Below are 24,467 nucleotides of genomic sequence, written 5' to 3'. Positions count from 1 at the left end.
AAAGAAATGAACTTAAAAATACACACAAGACCTCAATCTGATAATATCAGTGCAAGAAGCAGGATTACTCACTTTCTAGTATGCAATTTAGAACCAAAGAGTTCTAACGTTAGCCTAACATACCAAATCAGTTCCAGGTGTGCTTCTGATGAAAGTTAGAAATAAAATAAAATAAAATAATGGTGCAAAATACTAGCGAGGTATAGACGCATATTCATAAAATCCTGGGATTAGGAAGACTGTGAATAACATCAGGCAGAAAATACATAGGGAAATATTCAAATGTTTAGGATTCAACAAATATCACTTAGCATGTAGAGAAGGAAGAGAATCGCAGCACTATGGGAAAGCACAGTCCACAGCTACCAATAATGAAATGCTATCCACTGGAACTACTTGACAAAGAGCAAAGACAAAAGCCTTCAGGAAGTAAGGCTAAATACTCTTGGAATATGCCGAAAAGTAGGATGAAGACAAGTAAGAATAACTGAAAAACACAAAATTTAAAGCTGAAGACCCACTCGGATGGGTTCAGTATCCAGGCGTCTGTGATGGAGAAAAAGGTCAGGGAGTCTGAAGATAGATCATCACATAGTATCCACTCTGAACTAGAGAAAAGTGAAAAAAAATTAACTGAGCCTAGGGACCTGTGGGAAAACACTCAAGTCTAAAATTCAACACTGGAAAGCCAACGTGGCAAGGATACCAATTCTCCTCAGATTGATTAATAAACAATGGAATTCAAATAAAACCATAGCAGATTTATTTTGTACTTAAGAGAAACTGACTCTAAAGTTTACATGGAAAGACAAAACAAGGAGCAGAGCCAAAGCAACTCAGAGAAGAGAGAAGTGTTAAGACTCCTATTAGCTGGTTACTTACTACCAATGAGGCATTAGCATAAGCATGAGGATCAACAGAACAGGATAGTCTGCAAACCACAGAGAACCAAGCACTGACTTCCACCAGCCAGGGCACTCAGGAGGGAAAGGCAGGTTTGGAAACAATTATGTCATAACATCCAAACATCCAAACATCCAAAAGAAGAAACTAAAACTTAGCCTGAACCTCATATCTCACATAGTCCCTTACAAAACATGAGTAACAGATCTAACTGTAAAAGAATAAAACAATTAATGAAAACTTAGGAGAAAATTCTGTGAAAGAGGTCTTAAATATGACCACTCAAAGCACAATCCGTAAAGAAAAGGAAGTGCCAGTCAGACACTGAATGACCAGTGAAACATTGTTCATGAGTGTAATAAACAAATAAAAAGTAAAAAAAATTAGAATTAAAAATTAAAAGCATGAGAGAAAAATAGAAAATCTTATCTAGATCATATAGGGAACTCTGAAATCTCAGCAGCCAGTAACAGCCTGAAATAAATTCACAAAGGTCAGAAGGCAAGCACAGGACATATTAAAGTGATCACTGCCTTTCAAAACAGCAAGGGAAATAGCCGAAAGGTACTGCAGAGGAGTTTATACAGCTCTGCACACACATTTGTGCTTGCTGCACCTTGGCTCCCAGGTCCAGTGGGAACAATGTGGCACAAATTCAAACACTCCTTTCCTTAGGAAAAATCTGCATCAAGTCTGAAAAAGTATCTGAAAGTCTACTATATGTCAGGCACAGGTATCACAAATTACAGTTCATTAAATACTATATAAGATCAGTTTGACTTAATTTGTCTTATTTATGTATCCCAAAATATTGCCGAGCTAAAAACCCAGCTAAGACAACTCTTATGAAGCACTTAGAATCAATAAGATGTGACTAATGTTATAGTCTATTTTGAGAGGTTAGGCACAAATAAGTAATACAAAAAAATGATAAAAATTGTAAGCACTGCACAGTATTTTCCATATCCAACACATTTTATCCATAAAGTACTATATTGGAACTACTTGAGATCAAACTGATACCCGGAATCAAAGCTTCCAGGATGAACATGTTTGGTCATACCCTCTGATAAACGGGGACCAAGATGAGCACATAATTAGAGAGCCGGAGTTCCAGCAGTTCTCCAAGTATGGTATGAGAAGCCTGTGTCTACAAGGTCAAAGTCATCTGTATGGGCACGAAGACATTTATGTGTTGTTCACATCCTTTCATGAGCATATAGTGACATCATAAAATTACATTTATTTATTTGTGTATCTGTGTCCACACATGTGCTACTTGCCCCATGCATGTGGAGGCTAGAGGACATCTTGAAGGAGCTGGTTCTCTCTTACCATGTGGGTTCTAGTGACCAAACTCCGGTTGATAGCCTTGGTGGCAAACACCTTTCTTTACCTGTTGATATGTTTCACAGTCCATGTTCTAAAAGATCACAACATTACGTAGTGCACAAGAGAATCTACCTGTTCCTATCATGCTAGACGTTAGTGATTTGAAAAATGTAAAGCAATACCATTCTTCATGAAAACTTTCTGTTTTGCAGTTATAATTAGAACCACAACAATGACCAGGATAGCAAAATACCCCCAAGGGTACAAGAGTGGCACCCATATCTTGGCAGTTACCAACAGCTCCCTAATAGGACTTCCAGTCTCCTCAACAGGAAGAAAAGCATGCTTGGTATTGGGAACCTAGCCAACTACCCGTGCCCAATGAGGTCATGGATCTTAAACAGAATCCTCATCACTTCACTAAGCTACAATGATTCCTAACTGCATTCTATATACGTATCCTTATACAGACAGAGAAGTATAGCTCTCACTCATCAAAGACGTTTTCTTTGCAACAGACAGAAAACTACACACACACACACACAACTGGTCAAATGCAGACATCTGATTGTGGGTGCCCAGCCACAGTGGACATATTTACAACACAACTTGTATACATAAGGCTCAGGGAACATTGTGAAAGGGAGGCAGAGGCAGGTGAATTTCTGAGTTCGAGGCCAGCCAGGGCTACACAGAGAAACCCTGTCTCAAAACAAAACAAAACAAAACAAAACAAAAAACAAAACAAAACAAAAAAAGAGTCAGAGGATCAGAAAACCTGCAGTGATACTGTATCTCCTAGAAACAACAGAGAAATGTCAATTATGATTCCTCAACAAGATATGAACAAAGACAGCACCAATAGACATGCTAAGGGGTAAGAAAGAAATATCACGGGTGGTGATACCTCTAGACAAAAGAACTATAGACAACTCAGGGATGCTGAAAAAAGGAGCGTTAGTCTTTCACAAGGTGAACTCTAAATGGTTAACCAATACCAAGTAGTCAGCCCTGAAATTATATACAAACAACTCAGTAGGTTGTATTTATATATTAATGCATGTACACGTAATAATAACAAAGAACAAAAGGCCATGAATTTCAGGGGGAGAGAGAATGGGGGGACATGAGAGGGGCTAGAGGGTGAAAAGAAAAGGGTGGAAATGGTATAATTCTATTTTAATAAAAATGTTATTTATGTTAACATTATGGTTTTAAATTATTAAAGACATTTAAGGCTTCTTAGTTTTAACTTCTAAAAAGGCAAACACTAGTAGCAATATTCAAATGAAATTCTCAGGCTTGTCAATAATTTTTAAAAATCTCAACTTAAGAGACCTGCTACTAAGCTAGCACTGAAGGGTGCTGAGTCTTCACACGGCTGCCGAGGCTCTTGTTACCCACGCCTGGCAATGTCTGTAAGAGGAGAAGGCTTTAATTACAATGATTACTCACTGCCTCTATATCGTCCGTTTACTACCTGACTGAACAATCTATAAAAGCAGTGTGTTGTGAATATAAAACCTGCTTAGAGCTTCACCAGGATAAGCAACAAGATGAAGTTACGTTCAAAAGTGGTATTTCATGATGCGATCTGACCAGGTGGGTCTAAAAGTCAATAATCAGTTTTTAAACATTTGACTTATTAAAAATCCACTGTTTTGGATACCCAGACAACTGGTATTCATCACTTCTGTGCTGCGAACTCCAGAGGAAGGCTTTAAAACTTCTTCAAGTCAAATCAGGCTTGCAAAATCCCAGTCTCTAGCAAAACCAAACTACAACTGATGGATAAAACTGATTCTTAATGCAAGCCAAGGTGGAGCAATAAAATAGAGACAGAAGAAACCCAGACCCTAAAGTTCTAACACTCAGAGCCATCCTAGGATAGTTTTTCAGAATCAGGCCTAAGACGATGCAGGGATGAGGCTCCTGAGGGGAGGAGCCATGCTGACACTAGAACAACTTTATTAAAAACAGAAGCAAACCAGACCAAATGTGCATTTTCATTTTTTTAACACAAAAGCAGAAAATTTTTAAAAAATGTTATTCTCTTTCACTAAGGACAACAAAGAAACAATTAATTTTGAGATGATAACTGTGTTACAGGCAAATCTGAAGTGATATTTACTTGTGAGTATAAATTGGAATAACATTTGAAAATATTTAGCAGAGGCCTAACATGTGCCCTCACTGACTAAGCATTCCAGGCTTAAAAACAGAGAAAATGTGCAATAAAATAGATATATAGGTATTTCTTACAGTACTATTGATAATACCAAAGCCTGAAAACTAGAAAGAGTCTAAATATATAATATTATGGTCAAGTCAAGTAAGTATGTTTATAACCACATAATGGCATATCACACAATATAAAATGTTAAAATTATATAAAAAATATGACAAGCAGAAGTAATCAGTATATATTTCTAAAGACATAAGACAGAAAATCGATATACAATTTTGTTTAAGACATACATGGGCAAACATGTCTGGAAGAGTTTAAATTAAAGTCATATATACACAAATGTATATATATATATATATATATACACATATATATGTATGTATATATAATATATATAATGTGAATACACATTCCAGTCTATACATACACATTTATAGACTATACATGTAAATTCATTTGTATAGTATTTTTCTTTGAGTTTGAGACTATAGATGATTTTTATTTACTTTTTAAAAGGCTATACTATTTGCTTTCATGTAGTAAATATTCTCACTTCTGTAATAATCATTAAAGAATTGATTTGAGGTAATTATGCAAAGTTAGGATATCTGAATTATGCTGCACATGGTAAAGAGGAAAGCAGTAGAGAAGAGAGACGAAGAGCAGTGAGCCACCGTATTAGTTACCATTTTATCATGTATCTTTGTTGTATAGTATTATGATACTCTCTAGTTAAACAATCTGGGAAGACATTTTCAAGAGAACCTGAAAGTACACAGTGAATATCTTCAATAGTTCAGTCAGCTCTCATATGGCTTAAAAAAAAATAGAGCTGGCTCTACAACCTTCTCTCTAACCTTGTTTGACACTAATCAAGCTTTATTTAACCAAACCCAAAGTGGCATATATACACAAATGTATATATATATATATACATATATATGTATGTATATATAATATATATAATGTGAATACACATTCCAGTCTATACATACACATTTATTGACTTCATCCACACGGTCATACGAGTCCTCTGACTGATGCCTCCTGCCACGTGTCTAAATCATTTTATGAAATCCATGCTTGGAGAATGGTCTTACAACAGTGTGAGTCTGATATGCAGGACTGAGAAATGTAGTACTAAGAAGACTGCTCACCTGCTAAACCTTAATCTGGTGCCATCACTGCCACCAAAACTAGTAATGATTCTGAACTACGGAAAAATGCTATTGCAAGTGAGAAATTTCTATGCACTTGAGCTTCGTCTACCAATAACATTTTAAGTGCCTTGCTAGACAGTGAAATCTGGTAGTAATTATCAAACACAATACACACTGTTTACAATAGAATCATATTTCTTTTCTTTCTTTACCCCCTCCCACTCTTTCTTTTTTCTCGTTTCTTTTTTTTCTCTTCTTTTCCTTTCCTTTCCTTCCCTTTCCTTCCCTTCCCTTCCCTTCCCTTTCTTTTCTTTTCTTTTCTTTTCTTTTCTTTTCTTTTCTTTTCTTTTCTTTTCTTTTCTTTTCTTTTCCTTTTGCATGAAAAATAGAACACTGCTGAATGGTACCCAAATGCCTGTTGTATACCATGCCAACACAGCAGCTCAGCCAAAAATGTGAACGGAATGGTTTGCCAAGTAAAAGAAAACATAACAAATTGGTAATGGTTTCTATCTTGACAGAAACTGAAAATGATCCCTCAATGTGTGGCCACTCATGTGGACACATAAAAATGTCTTAGAAGCAATCATTTTCCTCAGATAACAGACCCTGACAGTGCCATGCAGCATATTGGCTGGCTTCCATGTCTCAAAAAAGTGGCAACCATGACCTACAAAAAGTCTGAGAACCATGTAATTTACACCTAACACACGGGCACATGCCCCATGCTCAAAGTTTGCTCTGGATCCTTCTGAGTATGGGCCCCCTTCCTGGGTAGAGCACACTTTTCCGAGACAGGATCTCAGTCATCAGAGACTCGGTGAGGCTGAGCTGGCTGATCTATGAACAGGCACAATGCAGTTCCATGGTCTGCAGTGCGATGCAAAGGCCTTACATCAGGATAGCATTCTAGAGGGTTCTGCATAGTGCCTGCATCACTAAAGTTACCCTTCTCAGGATGCTACTTAGATAAATACCAAAATTACTATGGAGGTACATACATAGAGTTTGATTCTCTCCTCAGAGGGCAACACTGGAAGGAACCGAAGTCCTCCTCCTGCTGATGGTAGCTGATTTCCCTGCCACCATACTTTGTCTTTTCTCCTTTACCACTTTTTTTTCCCTTCAGATAGAGAACCAGACAACAATACAGACCACTGGTTGGTCCCTCTAACCCCCATATAAGAAAATGTTCTTGTTTAACTTTCTAATAAGGAGACGAGATGGAACACTGATTATATGGTCAAATCCTTTAAAAATAAGAATGACTCATTTGAAAACACTTCATTGGTATCTGAAGATAAAGAGAACCTCAGGACTAGGAAATCCTTAGCCAAGGAAGAACCTTAGGATGCTAACTGGACTTGCCAAGCTGAAAGTAAATCTGAATCCTGTGGGTTAGGAATTTTGGGTGAAACTTCTGGGGTTTGAATTGATGGTGACTTTCCTGTTCAATAAAAAGTGCTTAGACGGCTTATAACAAAGGTTAGGAAAACTTACTGGGCATCAAGCTGCTCTTACAAAACACCCATCTTGGGGAGTTAGGGGAAAATGAATCAGAAACACATGGGTTATATTTCCTCAAAAATGCATAGATTCAACAATAAGGGGAAGAGGACTTGGTGAAATGTGGGGGTGTCAGCTGACCCCCAAATAAATAGTTGAAAGATATTTTGAGACACTGAAAGAATTCAAAATAAAACTAACCTTGTGGGGCTACATAAAGACAGGATGTTTTTCTATGCAGTGTGCATTTGTCTCTGTAGGTCACGAGCACTCATGAGCCTGTGCCTTTGGCACAGAACTGTAAGAGTAGCCAGCTTCTGCCTTCAAGCCCTTTGAATTTGTGCACAAACACTATATAAGTTGTAAAAACTGGTTAAGAGAGATCAGGGATTTATAAAGACTGGCATCCTAATCCAGATTCTGCAGAGACTATAAATTAATAGACAAGTACACAGATATTTTCCAAGGTCCAGGTAGGTACACTTTGTTCCACTCAAGTCCTTCTCACGTGGCACTGTTGTTGAGTCTTACTTGTTTAAATGTTTTCTTAATGAGTGTTTTTTTATGCCTTTTTAAATATGTGTCTAGCTCTTTTCCCTCCACCCACTAGATTTGTGAGTGCTCGACAAGTCTTGCTGACTGCTTTTCTGGAGGATGGGAGTGCTGGACAGTTTTGAAATAGGGGAGATGTTGGCAGGGAGCATGGGGCCATGACTCTGGGCTGGGGTAATGGCACATGGGACAGTTCAGAGGCTCCAGAGTTGAGTCACACGTGGAGGGGTGCTATACTGGTTGGCCTGTTTCAATGTGCCGGAGCCAGAGTACTGTGGAGGTGGAGGCAGTTAGGTGTGGGGAGGCCTAATATACTGCATCTGAAGTCAACTTGAGGACAGAGGTGTGATAAGGAAAAACACCGTTTGAGTGTTTTTGGTTTCTGCTTATATCTTCTTCCCCTGAATAAGGTCAAGTTCTACGTAAGGATGCATACGTGTCTTCTCTTTAAAAGCTGAAAAGCACCTAAAGGTAAAATTAATCATGCATGTGTTCCTAGGATCCTGTAGATCTTGAACAGGAAGTTGGTAGGAAATATATTACTAAAGTAGATGACTAAATTCTAAAATGTTTGTGGGAAAGTGTAAAGATATAATGAAGATAATTGACTTATTGTCTTTTAGGGTTGTTTCCGGACTGTTTAACACACAAACCTTTTTTTTCTTCCTTCCTTCCTTCCTTCCTTCCTTCCTTCCTTCCTTCCTTCCTTCCTTCCTTCCTCCCTTCCCTTCCCTTCCTTCCTTCCTCTCCCTCTCTCTTTCTTTCAGAATTTTAGAAATTACTTAGGGCATTGATCTTATAATTTTTTTCCTGGCTCACAAAATACTGGCGTCAGTTGAACACTTGGTGAGATCATTTAGTTTACATTGTAATTGTAAAGAAGTACAGGGGAGAGGAGGCCGGCAGGGTTAGTATCAAGTCTGACAGATGCTGCAACGGGAATGTCTCCACAGTGTCTTTACTCTGAGACACTTGTGCATAGTTAGTACTAAGAAATCAAAGACCTTACCAGCCTTCATCGTCTTCCACTTCTGCTTCAGGAACACTGTTTTCAGGTGTTTCAGTAATTGCTTGAGTGAGCTTAGATTTAAACTGGCTCAGCAGCGCCAGGGTCTGAAATGACAAGAAGACACTAAGCTGTTGATAAAGATCATTCAAGGAGAAATGCTTGGATTTGGTAGAAAAGAAAATATGCTGCTTAGATATAAGACACAGGTAACTGTTGTTCTTTCCTTTCTTTAAGTTAATAAAATTGCCTTTCAGGCTATAGCAGTAACATTAGCAAATCCTGATACTGTTCTGTTTGGATCTGGATTGGCATATTTCCTTAGAGAAGTTCTAGTATTCTCTATTCCAAGACTTAAATGTGCTGGGCAGCAGACATTCTAATTCTGCAAAATACATGCTCATTGATAAGTTTCTAGTGCTTACCCGACAGGAGAGCCAGTCACCAGCATATGTGGAATCAAACACAAAACTAAATGCTATTCATTAACAAATTTCCAAGATGTGAAATATTTACCCTGGAAGGTAGAATGGCTGAGCCCATCAATCTGCAGATAGTTAGTAAAATGGAAGAACAATTGAAGAAAACTTTTTCAATCTTAGACACTAAAGTGTGCATTCTCTCAGACTCAGCAACTCTGACCACACTTTCAAAACATAATCTGAGTCTAGAAAGTGACTTGTGCAGTAATATCACCTACATGGAATGTGAATGCTAACATGTTAAATGTCTATTAAAAGGAGCTTGATAAATTTGGTAAAAAGCAATAAATGTATTATTGAAAAGTTGTCAGAAATTATAGAAGAATTTTTGAGGCCTGTTTTTGAGGAAAAGAACACTCTGGATGTTTAGTTGTCTCGTAGCCTCTCTGGGCCAGAAGTAACAAATGGGCATCATGGCTCTGTAACTCACGTCTCTTGGTTACAGCCCATCCTAGAGCCTGAGCAGAAAACATGGGCTAGATATGAAAGGAATCAATGACCAAGGACTTAGAGCATGGCTCTTAAATACAGTTAGACCATTCTCACATGGGGAAGTTATTCTGGGTGCCTGGCCTTAGCAGCCTGTACTCAAATATCTACAACTAAGAGTCTCCTACTTGGCTTCTGTACCTCTAGTCTATCCCCAGTGTCCAGCTGTTGGGCTAGACGGCCCCAGAGTGCAAATGACATCACGTTATTTCCTGCTATCACTAGTTCGTTACTGGACAGACTAACCTGGTTCAAACGAGCAGACTCATGCTTAACTTTCTATCTTGGTTTTTGTCTTCTTTTGGCTGGGTTAGTCATATACAGTATTTTTCTCTTTGAACAAGGGTGAAGACTTCTCATACAGACTCCTTACACACTGGCCCTTCTGCCTCGACACAAACTGCTTCTACTTCACCTGGGTATCTCCTGGTTCATCTGTAAAGCTCAGAAAGACCTTCCTAGATTCTTTGGTCATGTGTAGGTCCATCTGGTGCACATTTATATAGTTCCCTGGGATCTAGCCTTGTGAAAATGCTCACAGCTTTTTGTTGGAATTACTTACTGATTGGCTCTCTCTGATAGTTCAGGGAAGTGAGAGAGCTACCTACTTACTGGCCACTGAAAACAGAGATTAGGTTCTTAATAGTTATTTGCCTTAAGGCTGGGGGTGGGTGGGTTACTATAAGTGCAGTTGCTATGCAGAAACTTTGAGACTACATTTATAAGACAGTTTGTAGTTAGAGTAACTTAACTAAAGAATCTTTGAGTTTTAATATGCTTTTATTTGACTTGTTTATATACTTTTATATCTCTAAAATGGTATATGCTCATACATGCAAGGTAACACCAAAAGTCTTAGTTTGAGAATTTCAGAATGTCCTCCTTTAAGATTAAAAAAATTTTTTTAAAGATTTATTTATTTCATGTATGTGAGTACTGTCACTGTCTTCAGACACATCAGAGGAGGGATTCCCATAACGGATGGTTGTGAGCTACCACGAGGTTGCTGGGAATTGAACTCAGGATCTCTGAAAGAGTAGTCAGTGCTACTAACCACTGAGCCATCTCTCTAGCCCGAGATTTAAAAATTGTATGTGTTATAAGCATTTGGTCTTCATGAACGTATGTGTACACATAGTACCAGGGGAGGTCAGATTTCTTGGAACCAGAGTTCCCCATGGCCGTGAGCCACAGTATGGGTGCTGGGAACTGAACACTGCTCCTTGCAAAGGCAGCAAGTGCTCTTAATCGCTGAGTCACCACACCAGCTCCAGTCTCACACCTTTTCAACACAGAAGGCAACTGAGACATTTGTTTTATCAAGTGCCATGTATCATCTGGCAAACTGGACAGCTGGTTCTATCTCTTCTCATTCTATTAATATTTTCACATTTAAACTTTAGAAAACTGAGAAATTTTCTTGTAACAAACAAGGAAATTAGTAGAAACCAATTTACAGACCAAGCTCCATCCTAGGCAGTGTCCAGCATGTGACAGACTGACTGCGGTGGAAGCTTACACTGCAAGCTTTGACAAACACAGCAAGCTGCCACTGCTCCCTGTTGTCATACAGGAGATACTCCTCCCTGAAATGTCTGAGAACATGGGCTTTAGGGAGCTCTTGTACTTGACATTAACAGAACTGAAATTTCAGTTTCAAGGTTTTTCACACACACACACACACACACACACACACACACACACACACACACACCTGGGAAGAACTCTAGCATGTGGATTGCCATGAGTGGCCAAGGTCACTGCATTCTGCCCTGTGCACTTTCCTTTTCATAAGGAGTGCTTCCTTGGACTCATAATTAGATTAGGCTCTACCTAACACCACTAGGAGAGAATAAAAATAAGCATTGAACTCTACACGGACTTTGGTTTTGAAGTTACCTGGTCCTCTCGAGAAGTTCCCTTCTTTGGCTGTTGCTTCCGCAAAGCTTCATACTTCTGCTTTTCTCGCCTGTACTCTGCAACAGCGCCATCTGGGGCAGCTTCTTCCTCTGTGGAACAGGAGCATAATCTCAGGGGTGGGGCACACGTACGCATTCAGGTTACCAGGGAGGGAGCTCAAACTAGGGTTTGCTTAAAGCAAGACAAAGACAAAATACATCCAAAGATCTACCAAAGTCTATTATTTTCTCGGTTACAAAGTGACAGGCACTAAATTTGTCAGGCTTTGCATTTTTTCTATACTGTATCATTTTATTTTTCTTCTATGCATTCTCTTAGGCTGACTGTAAAATAATTGATCTCACTTAAAAATAGTTTAGATTTTTTTAAATTCAGCAGTACTATTTTATATTGTTTCTATCCTTATAATATACATTTTCAAATATTGGTTGAGGTTTCAATAATTCACCACCTTTGCCTCCACTCCAGTTAAAATAACAAAAGTAAACTTCAGGTTGACGGTAAATAGGAAATAAATACACCTGCAAATTAAGTCAAGACAGCAGCAGAGGGAGAAAGAATTAATTTTAATAAGTCAGAATTTAGACAATAAATATACACATGCAGCTGTGCAATTAACAAACAAAACAAGCCAACAACACATAGTTAACAGTAGCTGCAACACACATGCTTAGTATCCACTTGGCTGGGATGGCTGTATTTGCCATATAGAAAATGATTCTTACAACAGATTTCTAAGGATTACTTTCACATTTTCCCTTGAATTCCATCCTTGACTGTCAGTCTTATTCTCCTGTAAGAGTTACACTTGAACTATCATGGGATCTAGCACCTGGAGGTGCCTTTAGCAGTCAACTCCCACCTGTGAGCCTACATACAGTCTCATACCTGCTGAATGCATGCTCTACCAATGAGCTACTCACATCTTGTCGGGAACACACTCCTTCCCAGCCTGGCATCCTACTTCTTTATTCTGTCTATCTCAAAGTGTTTTTTTTTTTTTTTTCCTCTTGGAGCTCACCTTGCTCTCTCAACTCCCTACCTTTTGTTGTTTCTTCTTTAAGACACACGAAAAACATTCTATCTCTCCATTCCCCAATTAATCTCCCTGCCTAGTTCCTGTTCCCTTTGAAGTCTTAGCCTGGCTGGCACTTGGTCCACACAGCCTTTCTGGTTACAGTCATAGCATCTGGCCAGGATGTTCCCCTGAGCTCCTAGACTGGCCCTTAGCACTTTGCAGACTTTATGGTAATTTACTGTTTACTTTTCTTTTCCTACTCGGGGACATTAAAATCCTGGAGGAAAAGTTCTATTTCCCTAGCACTTAGAGCAGAGCTTGGCGGAGTGATCCATGCTGATAAATAATGAGTCAAGTGAAAGAGAGAACACTGAAACTAGAGAGGGCAAGTGAAAAGGTGGCAGGTCAGTCTGGCCCCAGACCCACACTGCTGGGGCAAAACTACCCTGCCATCTGAGAGCTTCTGCTCTGCCACCTCAGGGAATCAGATCTACTTTCTGACATTTTCTATGGCAGCATTTTGAAGTTTCAATGCTAATGAATATCCTCAGAACCAGCTAGTGCTAAATATAAAGGACAGGTCCTTACATTTTTTAGCTACAAGACACAAAAGCCTTTGTGGTGAGAACTTTAATCAGTGATAGATGTGTTGAGCTACCGTTGCTACAGCTAAGTCAAGTTAATATTCACTCATGTTTATTTTAATGACTTTAACATGCATTCCTTTGTGTATAATCTTTTAGCAAGGGTCGATCCCTTGATTATACTTTTAAGACGTGTTTACAAAATAGATTAGAAAAATTTAAATAGGAAAGTCTTACTTTGTAGCCCAGGTTGCCCCCCAAATTTAAGATCTTCCTGCTTTAGCTTCTCTAGGGGCTTAGAATTATAGAGGCTTCCTACCACACTCAGTTTCAGAATATACATATATTGTGCAACAACAAAGCCTTATAAGTCAAAATTTAAAAGCCAGCATTAGATAAATTTAGGTATATAAAAATATATGGAAGGATTGTAGCCCTGAAGAGGATAGGAACTCCACAGGAAGACCAACATAGTCAACTAACCTGGACTGGACCTTTGGGGCTCTCAGCGACTAAACCACCAACCAAAGAGCATACATGAGCAGGGACCTAGGCCTCCCTGCTCATATACAGCAGATGTGGAGCTTGGTCTTTATGTGGATCTGGAACAACTGGAGCAGGGGTTACCTCAAATCTGTTGCCTGTCCATGGGATATGTTTTTCTAGTTGGGCTGCTTTGTCTGGCCTCAATGGGAAAGGATATGCCTAGCCCCACCAAGACTTGATGTGCCTGGGTCAGGGATACCCATACCTGGGAGGGGAATGCCACCCTCTCAGAGAAGGGGAGAGAGGATGGGGGGGGGGAGAATTGTGAGAGGGGGGGTGACTGGGAAGGGGCAATGAGTGGAATGTAAAGTGAATTAAAAAAAAAGCATGGAAATTCTATAGCAGTGTTGTCTACAGTAAAAGTCTTCAAATAATTTAGAGAATCGAACCAAACTGATTTTGGAATCTGGTTATGACTATATTGAGGGATATTTTATATATAATGAAATTTATTCAGAATATTGACTATAACCACACTGGTATTGCTTGTAATGTGTTTTTCTACCACAATTAACATGCATAATAACTCCTTGACCTTAAAAAGTATCTGGACTTCTCCAATAGTGGTCCATCTGCCTTCTTCAGACATCAGAGTCTTTTTTTTTTTCTTCTGAATTATAGTTCTGAGTTATAGAAGTTTACACAAGGGAATTATCCTGCATATAATCTCTCATGTCATTTATCAAAAACATCCACGTTGTTGGATAATCATGTACACAACTGAATGGCACTCCACAGTATGATCATACTGTGAGTATTAACTGTTGCACTAGCTGAGTACCATCTACACTGCTTCTATGATACTGTCACAGCGTCTGGGAGAGGGGCTGCCTCTCTCCATCATAACCCCTAGTTATGCAGGAGACTGAGCTGCCTGGCTACCCAGCTGGGCCTAGAACTGTATTTAACATTCTAGTGGGATGAATGATTTCTTCTTATGGTTCTGTTACTTTCCTACTGACAGCTAGTAGACTTTACTGTCCATTCATATAGCTGCTTTTGAACTGCTTGTTCAGATCTTGTGTTCATATTTTTGTCTTAATAATGTACTGAAAGTGGAAAAATATATTCCAGGTATAAGCCCTTTATCAGGCATTTTATTCTACAAATGTCTTTTCTTAGTATATAGTTTACATTTCTTTTGAAATGCCTTCCTCAGAGAGAAATTATATTTTAGTGGATGGCATTTTATACATTTTTAAAAATACTACTCATAAACACACAGAACACACCCTCACACACACCACACATTCACATACAGCACACACTCACACACACCCTCCCTTTTCAGTTATGTATGAATTGTTCACTCACTCCAAGATCACAGAAGTTCTTTCCCCTAATGTTTTCCTTTACACATTTTTTTTTTTAGTTCTTTTCATACTTAAAAGAAACTTTTACTCTGTTATGACTGATTTTGACAAACATTTAGGGTATATTATCACTCTTGCTGGGGGGGCATTTACCTTCTCTCTACCCTTTTCACTATGAAAACAATTCACTATGTGGTGGGGAATACAAAGTACTCTGAGCAGAGTCCAAAGCTACCTAGAGTCTGGTTGTGATGAGGTTTTCTCAGTAGGTATGCTTTTAGATATGGAAATATTTTAGTGTCCCTCTTTTTCTGCATTTTCCACATTTTAAATTACATGGAAAAGTTAAGGTATTTTAATGAATCACTTTTTCTCTTCCATATTAGACTTTATTCTTTATATATTTTCTAGTCATGGTAATGAAAATACAGGCATGTAATATAGATATGACTGAACACACTGTCTGATAATATCTCAATATTGTAATACTCATCCTTCCTAAGAGTATGTCCATCTCCGTCTCACAGCAGTGCTGTATCTGTACTTGGGAGTGTTAATGGTGAGCATTGAAAGGGAGGGACTCACTCAGGGATTCTAGGATCTCGTTGGTAATATTAAGTGCAATTAAAACAACAGAGATGTACATCACTAGTCAATAGGTTGCAGAATCAATTTAATTTTGGAAAATGTTAAGGAAATAGTTGGAGAGAGCTGTGGGCATTACTTAACTGACTGCAGATCAAACAAACACTACCTACCACTGTTTCCATCTTGCCCAGCACTAGTTGCTTGCATCCCACCTACAACCACAGACAGTCTCAGGAAAGCTCCATTCCATTGAACATTGGTTCAATAGACACACAGCAACTATACACAATGCTGGAACACCACCCCATACCCAGGTTGCTAAACCAAGGGGCAGCCAAAATAGTCTTGGACTGTAATCTTTAATTTATTTATTTATTTGGGCAGTTTTTTGAAAATTTTTTATTTTATTTTAATTAGGTATTTTCTTCATTTACATTTCCAATGCTATCCCAAATCTGCCTGCCTCTGCCTCCCAAGTGCTGAAATTAAAAGGCAAGTACCACCACTGCCCAGCTTTTTTTTTAAAATTAGGTATTTTCTTCATTTACATTTCCAATGCTATCCCAAAAGTCCCCCCATACCCTACCCCCCGACACTCCCCCCTCCATCCACTCCCACTTCTTGGCCCTGGCGTTCCCCTGTACTGAGGCATATAAAGTTTGCAAGACTGATGGGCCTCTCTTTCCAATGATGGCCAACTAGGCCATCTTCTGATACATATGTAGGTAGAGACACGAGCTCGGGGGGGGGGGGAACTGGTTAGTTCATATTGTTGTTCCACCTATAGGGCTGCAGACCCCTTTAGCTCCTTGGTTACTTTCTCTAGCTCCTCCATTGGGGCCCTGTGATCCATCTAATAGCTGACATCCACTTCTGTGTTTGCTAGGCCCCGGCATAGACTCACAAGAGTCAGCTATATCTGGGTCCTTTCAGCAAAATCTTGCTAGTGTGTGCAATGGTGTCAGCGTTTGGAGGCTGATATGGGATGGATCCCCGGGTATGGCAGTCTCTAGATGTTCCATCCTTTCGTCTCAGCTCCAAACTTTGTCTCTGTAACTCCTTCCATGGGTGTTTTGTTCCAATACTAAGAAGGGGCAAAGTGTCCACACTTCGTTCTTCTTGAGTTTCATGTGTTTAGCAAATGGTATCGTATATCTTGGGTATTCTAAGTTTCTGGGCTGATATCCACTTATCAGTGAGTACATATCAAGCCATTGCTGTTCTATTCAGAAAATTTTCCCCTGTGCCCATATCTTCGAGGCTTTTCCCTACTTTCTCCTCTATAAGTTTCACTGTCTCTGGTTTTATGTGGAGTTTCTTGATCTATTTAGATTTGGCCTTAGTACAAGGAGATAGGAATGGATCAATTCACATTCTTCTACATGATAACTGCCAGTTGTGCCAGCACCATTTGTTGAAAATGTTGTCTTTTTTCCACTGGATGGTTTTTGCTTCCTTGTCAAAGATCAAGTGACCATAGGTGTGTGGGTTCATTTCTGGGTCTTCAATTCTATTCCATTGGTCTACTTGTCTGTTGCTATACCAGTACCATGCAGTTTTTATCACAATTGCTCTGTAGTACAGCTGGAGGTCAGGCATGGTGATTCCACCAGAGGTTCTTTTATCCTTGAGAAGAGCTTTTGTTATCCTAGGTTTTTTTGTTGTTCCAGATGAATTTGCAGATTGCCCTTTCTAATTCCTTGAAGAATTGAGTTGGAATTTTGATGGGGATTGCATTGAATCTGTAGATTGCTTTTGGCAAGATAGCCATTTTTACTATATTGATCCTGCTAATCCATGAGCATGGGAGGTCTTTCCTCTTCTGAGATCTTCTTTAATTTCTTTCTTCAGAGACTTGAAGTTCTTATCATACAGTTCTTTCATACAGAGTCACACCAAGGTATTTTATATGTGACTATTGTAAAGGGTGTTGTTTCCCTAATTTCTTTCCTAGCCTGTTTATCCTTTGTGTAGAGAAAGGCTATTGACTTGTCTGAGTTAATTTTATATCCAGCTTCTTCACTGAAGCTGTTTATCAGGTTTAAAAGTTCTCTGGTGGAATTTTTAGGGTCACTTATATATACTACCATATCATCTGCAAAAAGTGATATTTTGACTTCTTCCTTCCAAATCTGTATCCCCTTGATCTCCTTTTGTTGTCAAATTGCTCTGGCTAGGACTTCAAGTATAATGTTGAATAGGTAGGGAGAAAGTGGGCAGCCTTGTCTAGTCCCTGATTTTAGTGGGATTGCTTCCAGCTTCTCACCATTTACTTTGATGTTGGCTACTGGTTTACTGTAGATTGCTTTTTATCATGTTTAGGCATGGGCCTTGAATTCCTGATCTTTCCAAGACTTTTATCATGAATGGTGCTGGATTTTGTCAAGTGCTTTCTTCGTATCCAATGAGATGATCATGTGGTTTTTGTCTTTGAGTTTGTTTATATAATGGATTACATTGATGGATTTTCATATATTAAACCATCCCTGCAACCCTGGGATGAAACCTACTTGGTCAGGATGGATGATTGTTTTGATGTGTTCTTGGATTCGGTTAGCGAGAATTTTATTGAGTATTTTTGCATCGATATTCATAAGGGAAATTAGTCTGAAGTTCTCTATTTTTGCTGGGTCTTTCTGTGGTTTAGGTATCAGAGTAATAGTGGCTTCATAAAATGAATTGGATAGAGTACCTTCTGCTTCTATTTTGTGGAATAGTTTGTGAAGAACTGGAATTAGATCTTCTTTGAAGGTCTGATAGAACTCTGCACTAAACCCATCTGGTCCTGGGCTCTTTTTAGTTGGGAGACTATTAATGACTGCTTCTATTTCTTTGGGGGATGTAGGGCTGTTTAGATCATTAACCTGATCCTCATTTAACTTTGGTACCTGGTATCTGTCTAGAAATTTGTCCATTTCACCCAGGATTTCCAGTTTTGTTGAGTATAGCCTTTTGTAGAAGGATATGATGGTGTTTTGGATTTCTTCAGGATCTGTTGTTATGTCTCCCTTTTCATTCCTGATTTTGTTAATTAGGATGCTGCCCCTGTGCCCCTTAGTGAGTCTGGCTAAGGGTTTATCTATCTTGTTGATTTTCTCAAAGAACCAGCTCCTGGTTTGATTGATTCTTTGAATAGTTGTTCTTGTTTCCACTTGGTTGATTTTGTCCCTGAGTTTGATTATTTCCTGCAGTCTACTTCTCTTGGGTGAATTTGCTTCCTTTTGTTCTAGAGCTTTTAGGTGTGTTGTCAAGCTGCTAATGTGTGCTCTCTCTAGTTTCTTTTTGGAGGCACTCAGAGCTATGAGTTTTCCTCTTAGGAATGCTTTCATTGTGTCCCATAAGTTTGGATATGTTGTGGTTCATTTTCATTAAACTCTAAAAAGTCTTTAATTTCTTTCTTTATTCCTTCCTTGACCAAGGTATCATTGAGAAAAGTGTTGTTCAGTTTCCAGGTGAATGTTGGCTTTCTATTGTTTATGTTGTTATTGAAGATCAGCCTTAGTCCATGGTGATCTGATAGGATGCATGGGAAAATTTCAATATTTTTGTATCTGCTGAGGCCTGTTTTGTGACCAATTATATTGTCAATTTTGGAGAAGGTACCATGAGGTGCTGAGAAGAAGGTATATCCTTTTGTTTTAGGATAAAATGTTCTGTAGATATCTGTTAAGTCCATTTGTTTCATAACTTCTGTTAGTTTCACTGTGTCCCTGTTTAGTTTCTGTTTCCATGATCTGTCCATTGATGAAAGTGGTGTATTGAAGTCTCCCATTATTGTTGTGTGAGGTGCAATGTGTGCTCTGAGCTTTACTAAAGTGTCTTTAATGAATGTGGCTGCCCTTGCATTTGGAGCATAGATATTCAGAATTGAGAGTTCCTCTTGGAAGATTTTACCTTTGATGAGTATGAAGTGCCCCTCCTTGTCTTTTTTGATACCTTTGGGTTGGAAGTCGATTTTATTTGATATTAGAATGGCTACTCCAGCTTGTTTCTTCATACCATTTGCTTGGAAAGTTGTTTTATAGCCTTTCCCTCTGAGGTAGTGTCTGTCTTTTTCCCTGAGATGGGTTTCCTGTAAGCAGAAAATGTTGGGTCCTGTTTGTGTAGCCAGTCTGTCAGTCTATGTCTTTTTATTGGGGAATTGAGTCCATTGATATTAAGAGATATTAAGGAAAAGTAATTGTTGCTTCCTATTATTTTTGCTGTTAAAGTTGGCATTCTGTTCTTGTGGCTGTCTTCTTTTAGGTTCGTTGCTTTTCTGCACCTGAGATTCTCTCTTCCATCTCTTGTATTCTGTTGCTGATGTTCGCATCCATGTTTCCAGATTTTTTTCCCTAGGGTTTCTATCTCCAGTGTTGCCTCACTTTGAGTTTTCTTTATTGTGTCTACTTCCATTTTTAGGTCTAGTATGGTTTTGTTCATTTCCATCACCTGTTTGGATGTGTTTTCCTGTTTTTCTTTAAGGACTTGTAACTCTTTAGCAGTATTCTCCTGCATTTCTTTAAGTGAGTTATTAAAGTCCTTCTTGATGTCCTCTACCATCATCATGGGATATGCTTTTAAATCTGGGTCTACGTTTTTGGGTGTGTTGGGGTGCCCTGGACTGGCTGAGGTGGGAGTGCTGGGTTCTGATGATGTTGAGTGGTCTTGGTTTCTGTTAGTAAGATTCTTACATTTGCCTTTCGCCATCTGGTAATCTTTGGAGTTAGTTGCTATAGTTGTCTCTGGTTAGAGCTTGTTCCTCTCGTGATTCTGTTAGCCTCTATCAGCAGACCTGGGAGACTAGCTCTCTCCTGAGTTTCAGTGGTCAGAGCACTCTCTGCAGGCAAGCTCTCCTCTTGCAGGGAAGGTGGACAGATATCTGGTGTTCGGACCTGCCTCCTGGCAGAAGATGAAGGCCTGAAACAGGGCTTATCCCAGAATCTGTGTAGCTTCTGTAGTCCACACTCTCACCTCTGCAGACTAGTCTCTCTGGGAACCAAGATGGCTCCCCCAGATGCTGTGGCAAAGTCCTCCTGGGTGGGGCGGACACCTCTCCTCTGGCAGGGAAGGTGCCAGGATGTCTGGAGCCCGAAAGTGGTCTGCCTCAGAAGCTCTATGGCTTCTGCCTGTCCCAGAAGCTGTTAGCTTCTCTAGTCTACACTCTCACCTGTGCAGACTAGTCTCGGCGGGATCCAGGAACCAAGATGGCTCCCCCAGATCTGTAATCTTATCTTGACCATGGCTTTTGGCTTCCAAAAAGGGAAACTGTAAAATCCAGCCTCTAGTCACAAGCAAAAGCATTTTGGCTTTTACTGACTGCATTTTGTGTTTAAAATGAAGAATGTGAATACTTGGGAACCTTAGGGTTAAACAGGTAAGGCACAGGCAGTAACCCAGCACAGGTGTAAATGTTCCATTCACCCCACATCCCATCCTCTACAATGTTCTAGAAGGACCCACAGTCTCTGGTGGCACAGAAGTTACAGTTTGCAGCTGTACCCCCCTTTGGGTTTGACTGAATGCATTCTGGAGGTTCTTGGTGCTTGATTGTGGTTCTTGGTCATTTACTCCAATTTACTCTGTGTTTTAAATGATCTGCTCACTATACTCAACAGAGGTAAGGAAGATTCTTCTGCTTACTATTGACAGGTGCTCTGGTAAGAACTGCTACACAGATGAATCACCTGAGTTTAAGGTTAGGGCAAAGCAGATGGCTGCACCATGCAGGTTGATCTAAGGGTGGTCTCACTAATCTGCTCATTTCTAGAACAGAATATTTTAGCAGGGAAACATGTTGCACTCTGGTTCAGTCTGATTGTTATCTTGTGATAATTTTCTCACACAGTTATAAAGTAAAAACAGATGGGCTTTACAGCACCTATGAAGGGAAACTTGATACTGCTTTGTGTTTATATGCCTGCATGTAGGATTAGTTTTTTTGTTTGTTTTGCTTTGCTTTTTGACACAGGGTTTCTCTGTGTAGTCCTGGCTGTCCTGGAACTTGCTTTGTAAACCAGGCTGGCCCTGAACTTAAGAGATCTTCCTGCCTCTGCCTCCTGAGTGCTAGGACCACCCAGCAGGTTTGTTAACTTTTATTTTACATGTTTGGGCACTTTGCCTGCACATATGTCTGTGTACCCCACTGTGTGCCTCCCATCTATGGAGACCAGAAGAGGGGTATCAGATTCCCTGGAACTAGAATTACAGATAGCTCTGAGCTGCTATATATTGATGTGCTTGGTTGGAATTGAGCACAGGTCCTTTGAAAGAGCAGTCAGTGCTCTTAACGACGGAACGATCTCTCCAGACCTAGAGCAGTTGTTCTGATATACTCCAAGTAATTAAAATACAATATACCATTGAATGTTATTTACTAAGATATGTTGATGGAATAAGAGAGAGATTCTATCTTATAGAAATGGTATTTCCTTCTAAAAGTTTAAAGATATTCTAGAATAAAGTTTGTGAACAAAATCATTTCAATCACAGCTAAAAAAATTATCTACATATCCCACTAAAATAATATTTAAAATCTTTAATTCTTACAAAAGTAATTTTCCTATACAAATTAATATTCACAACTGTTTCACAGTAAATGGGCCTCTCTTTAGCTACATAAATTTGCTAATGAATTCCATCCCTTATGACCTCAAGGATGGTAAGATTTGGTTGACTGTGTTCATAGAAATTAACCATAGAAAAGATCCATTACATAACTTATTTTACCTGTTTATTAACAGCAAAGAAAGGTTTAAAATGAAAGTCAGCTTTGGATTAAGAATGAATATAATGGTCTGGAGAGCTGGCTCAGCATTTGAGAGCACAGCTGCTCTTCCAGAGGTCCCTGGTTAGGTTCCTAGCACTCACATAGCTGCTTACAACCACTTGTTAATCCAGTCCCATAGGATCCAATACTCACTCCTACCTCAACTGATACTAGGCACGAACATGGGACACACACATCTATGCAGGCAAACACACATATACATGAAATAAAAATAATTTTTTAAAAGAAGAATTAAGGTAAGCTGGTCGCTAGTTTTTATGTGGGAAACATACTAGGCAGAATATAAAGACCTAATGAAATTCATGGTATGTAATTTTATTTTCTACAAATTAGTAATTCTAAACCATTAAAGTCAAAGTCTAGGTAGGCATATTGCTTTCAAAATATACTCTCTGGCCACTCTAGTTCTTTGTTTAGTGAAGTGAGGTAATAAATTAATTAATTAATCTTAACATCACTTGACTTAAGGATGTGTTTTCTTTTTGCTTTCATTGAGTCAGAAAGATTAGGAAAAAAGCTAGAGACTGAGCTAGAGCCTCAGCTGAGGCTTCACCAGGCAGGACCATGACACCAGGATTAAGCCTCTGCAGGTTCCATCTGAACTGAATGGAAACTATAGTTCAAACACATTTATAAGGTAAACTGAGCTAAAGGCAAAGGAAGCTTCTATTAAAAAAAAAAAAAGAGGCGATTAACTCATTCACTTCCTAAAAGTCTGTGTGTGTGTGTGTGTGTGTGTGTGTGTGGTCCATATTACTGTAAAGTGTGATCTACTACGAATGCTCACATGGCTACTGAACATTTACTTTCCATGTTTTAGGTTTCATCAGTAAGCTGATTACTTTCCTTATTTGTTTCACTTCATCAATTCTCTGTGTATTTGTAGCTAATCAGTTTTGATGTATTTACTTGTTGCTGACTTTAATAGATATATATTTTTAAATTTACAGAATTAAAGCTGTATTTGGCTCTTTTTCAAATTCATTACCTTTTCATAACTGTATTCGTTCACTGTGCTTCTAATCCTTAAACAATCTCTCCAGTTATTAAAACATACTTGTATCTTTTAGAGTCTTCTCGGGATCCTTTGGCTTTGCCTCTGGCTTTGCCTACAGAGGTCATTTCTCATGTTTCTGAATTTATTTCATTCACATATTTTTGTTATATTGCACAGGAAATTTTTGGCACACAGACTGCATAAAGTTTCCCTTGCATTTGTTTCTCAAAGACAACCAAGGCATTCTACTGGGCCAGGGGTCACCTTTTTCCAATTCTCATTTAGCATTCCTACTCCACATAGGTGGTCAGACTTTATGATCACTTATAAATTTATAATCATGTCTACTGGATACTTAGCATCTTGCTTTTTTAAATGAGAAAATTATTTTTTTCCTTTTTCTTTCCTTACATAGTTCTAAAAAAAAAATCAAGCTTTTTTTTCCTTTTTATGGTGACTTTCCTGGCAAGGTGGACAGTTTTTCTGGTTCTACCTAACCCAAGACCAAATACAAGAGATTAAAACTTGTAGCTATTAGAATTAACTATTAGAGCATACATCTGGGGTTGGTACCCTTCTGGGTAACCCTTATCTAGCACCAGCTTGCTCATTTCCTACTCTGGCTATACTTGCCTTTGTTTCTGTATCTAGTCCTCTTTTTCCTTTCTGTCTCTCCTTTCTCCATCCCTCCTCATAAGCATGTACAATTGTCCAAGTATGCACATGGGCTTGGGCTGTCTTCTATCTAGCACTCCCATATGTTTATAGGTGAATGGAGTATGGTAGTTGCCAGATCAGGGAGTAAGACACTTGTCTTTCATATGCTTGCTTCTCCTGAACAAAACTGAATAAGCAACTGGATGTCTCTAGTAGTATAAAACTGGACAATAAAACACATGAGAAATTTAAAAAAAAAAAAAACAAAAAAAAACATTTGTTTCCAGAAGTGGTCTATGTTTTATTAAGTGCCTTATGAAGCTACCTTATATTGGATTGTGATTTAGTAAAACAATATGACTACTTATCAACCAAAATTTTATGAAATATCCTGGAAATGGGAATTAAGAGAAGAGAGAACATTTACAAAAGACCTGTTGTGTGTCCCACACGAAAC

The 24,467-nt window shown here is 38.9% G+C and overlaps 1 protein-coding gene across 2 annotated transcripts in view; it reads right to left on the bottom strand.

The window, feature by feature from the left end:
* The window catches only part of Cwc27 (CWC27 spliceosome associated cyclophilin), a 201,230-nt gene that overhangs the window by 42,192 nt on the left and 134,571 nt on the right, over positions 1-24,467 (bottom strand). For both annotated transcript variants that reach the window (XM_085830866.1, XM_029485019.2), the window contains exons 12-13: positions 11,518-11,627; positions 8,651-8,754 (exon numbers count right to left, since the gene is read on the bottom strand). In XM_085830866.1, coding sequence (XP_085686992.1) covers positions 8,651-8,754; positions 11,518-11,627 — 214 coding nt within the window. The remainder of the gene's footprint in view (positions 1-8,650; positions 8,755-11,517; positions 11,628-24,467) is intronic.

This window comes from Mus caroli, unplaced genomic scaffold (genome assembly GCF_978045245.1).
Source record: "Mus caroli unplaced genomic scaffold, Mus_caroli_1 scaffold_15, whole genome shotgun sequence".
Classification (NCBI taxonomy): domain Eukaryota; kingdom Metazoa; phylum Chordata; class Mammalia; order Rodentia; family Muridae; genus Mus; species Mus caroli.
The sequence above is the reverse complement of the archived record's forward strand: the minus strand, read 5'-3'. Positions and strand labels throughout refer to the sequence as shown.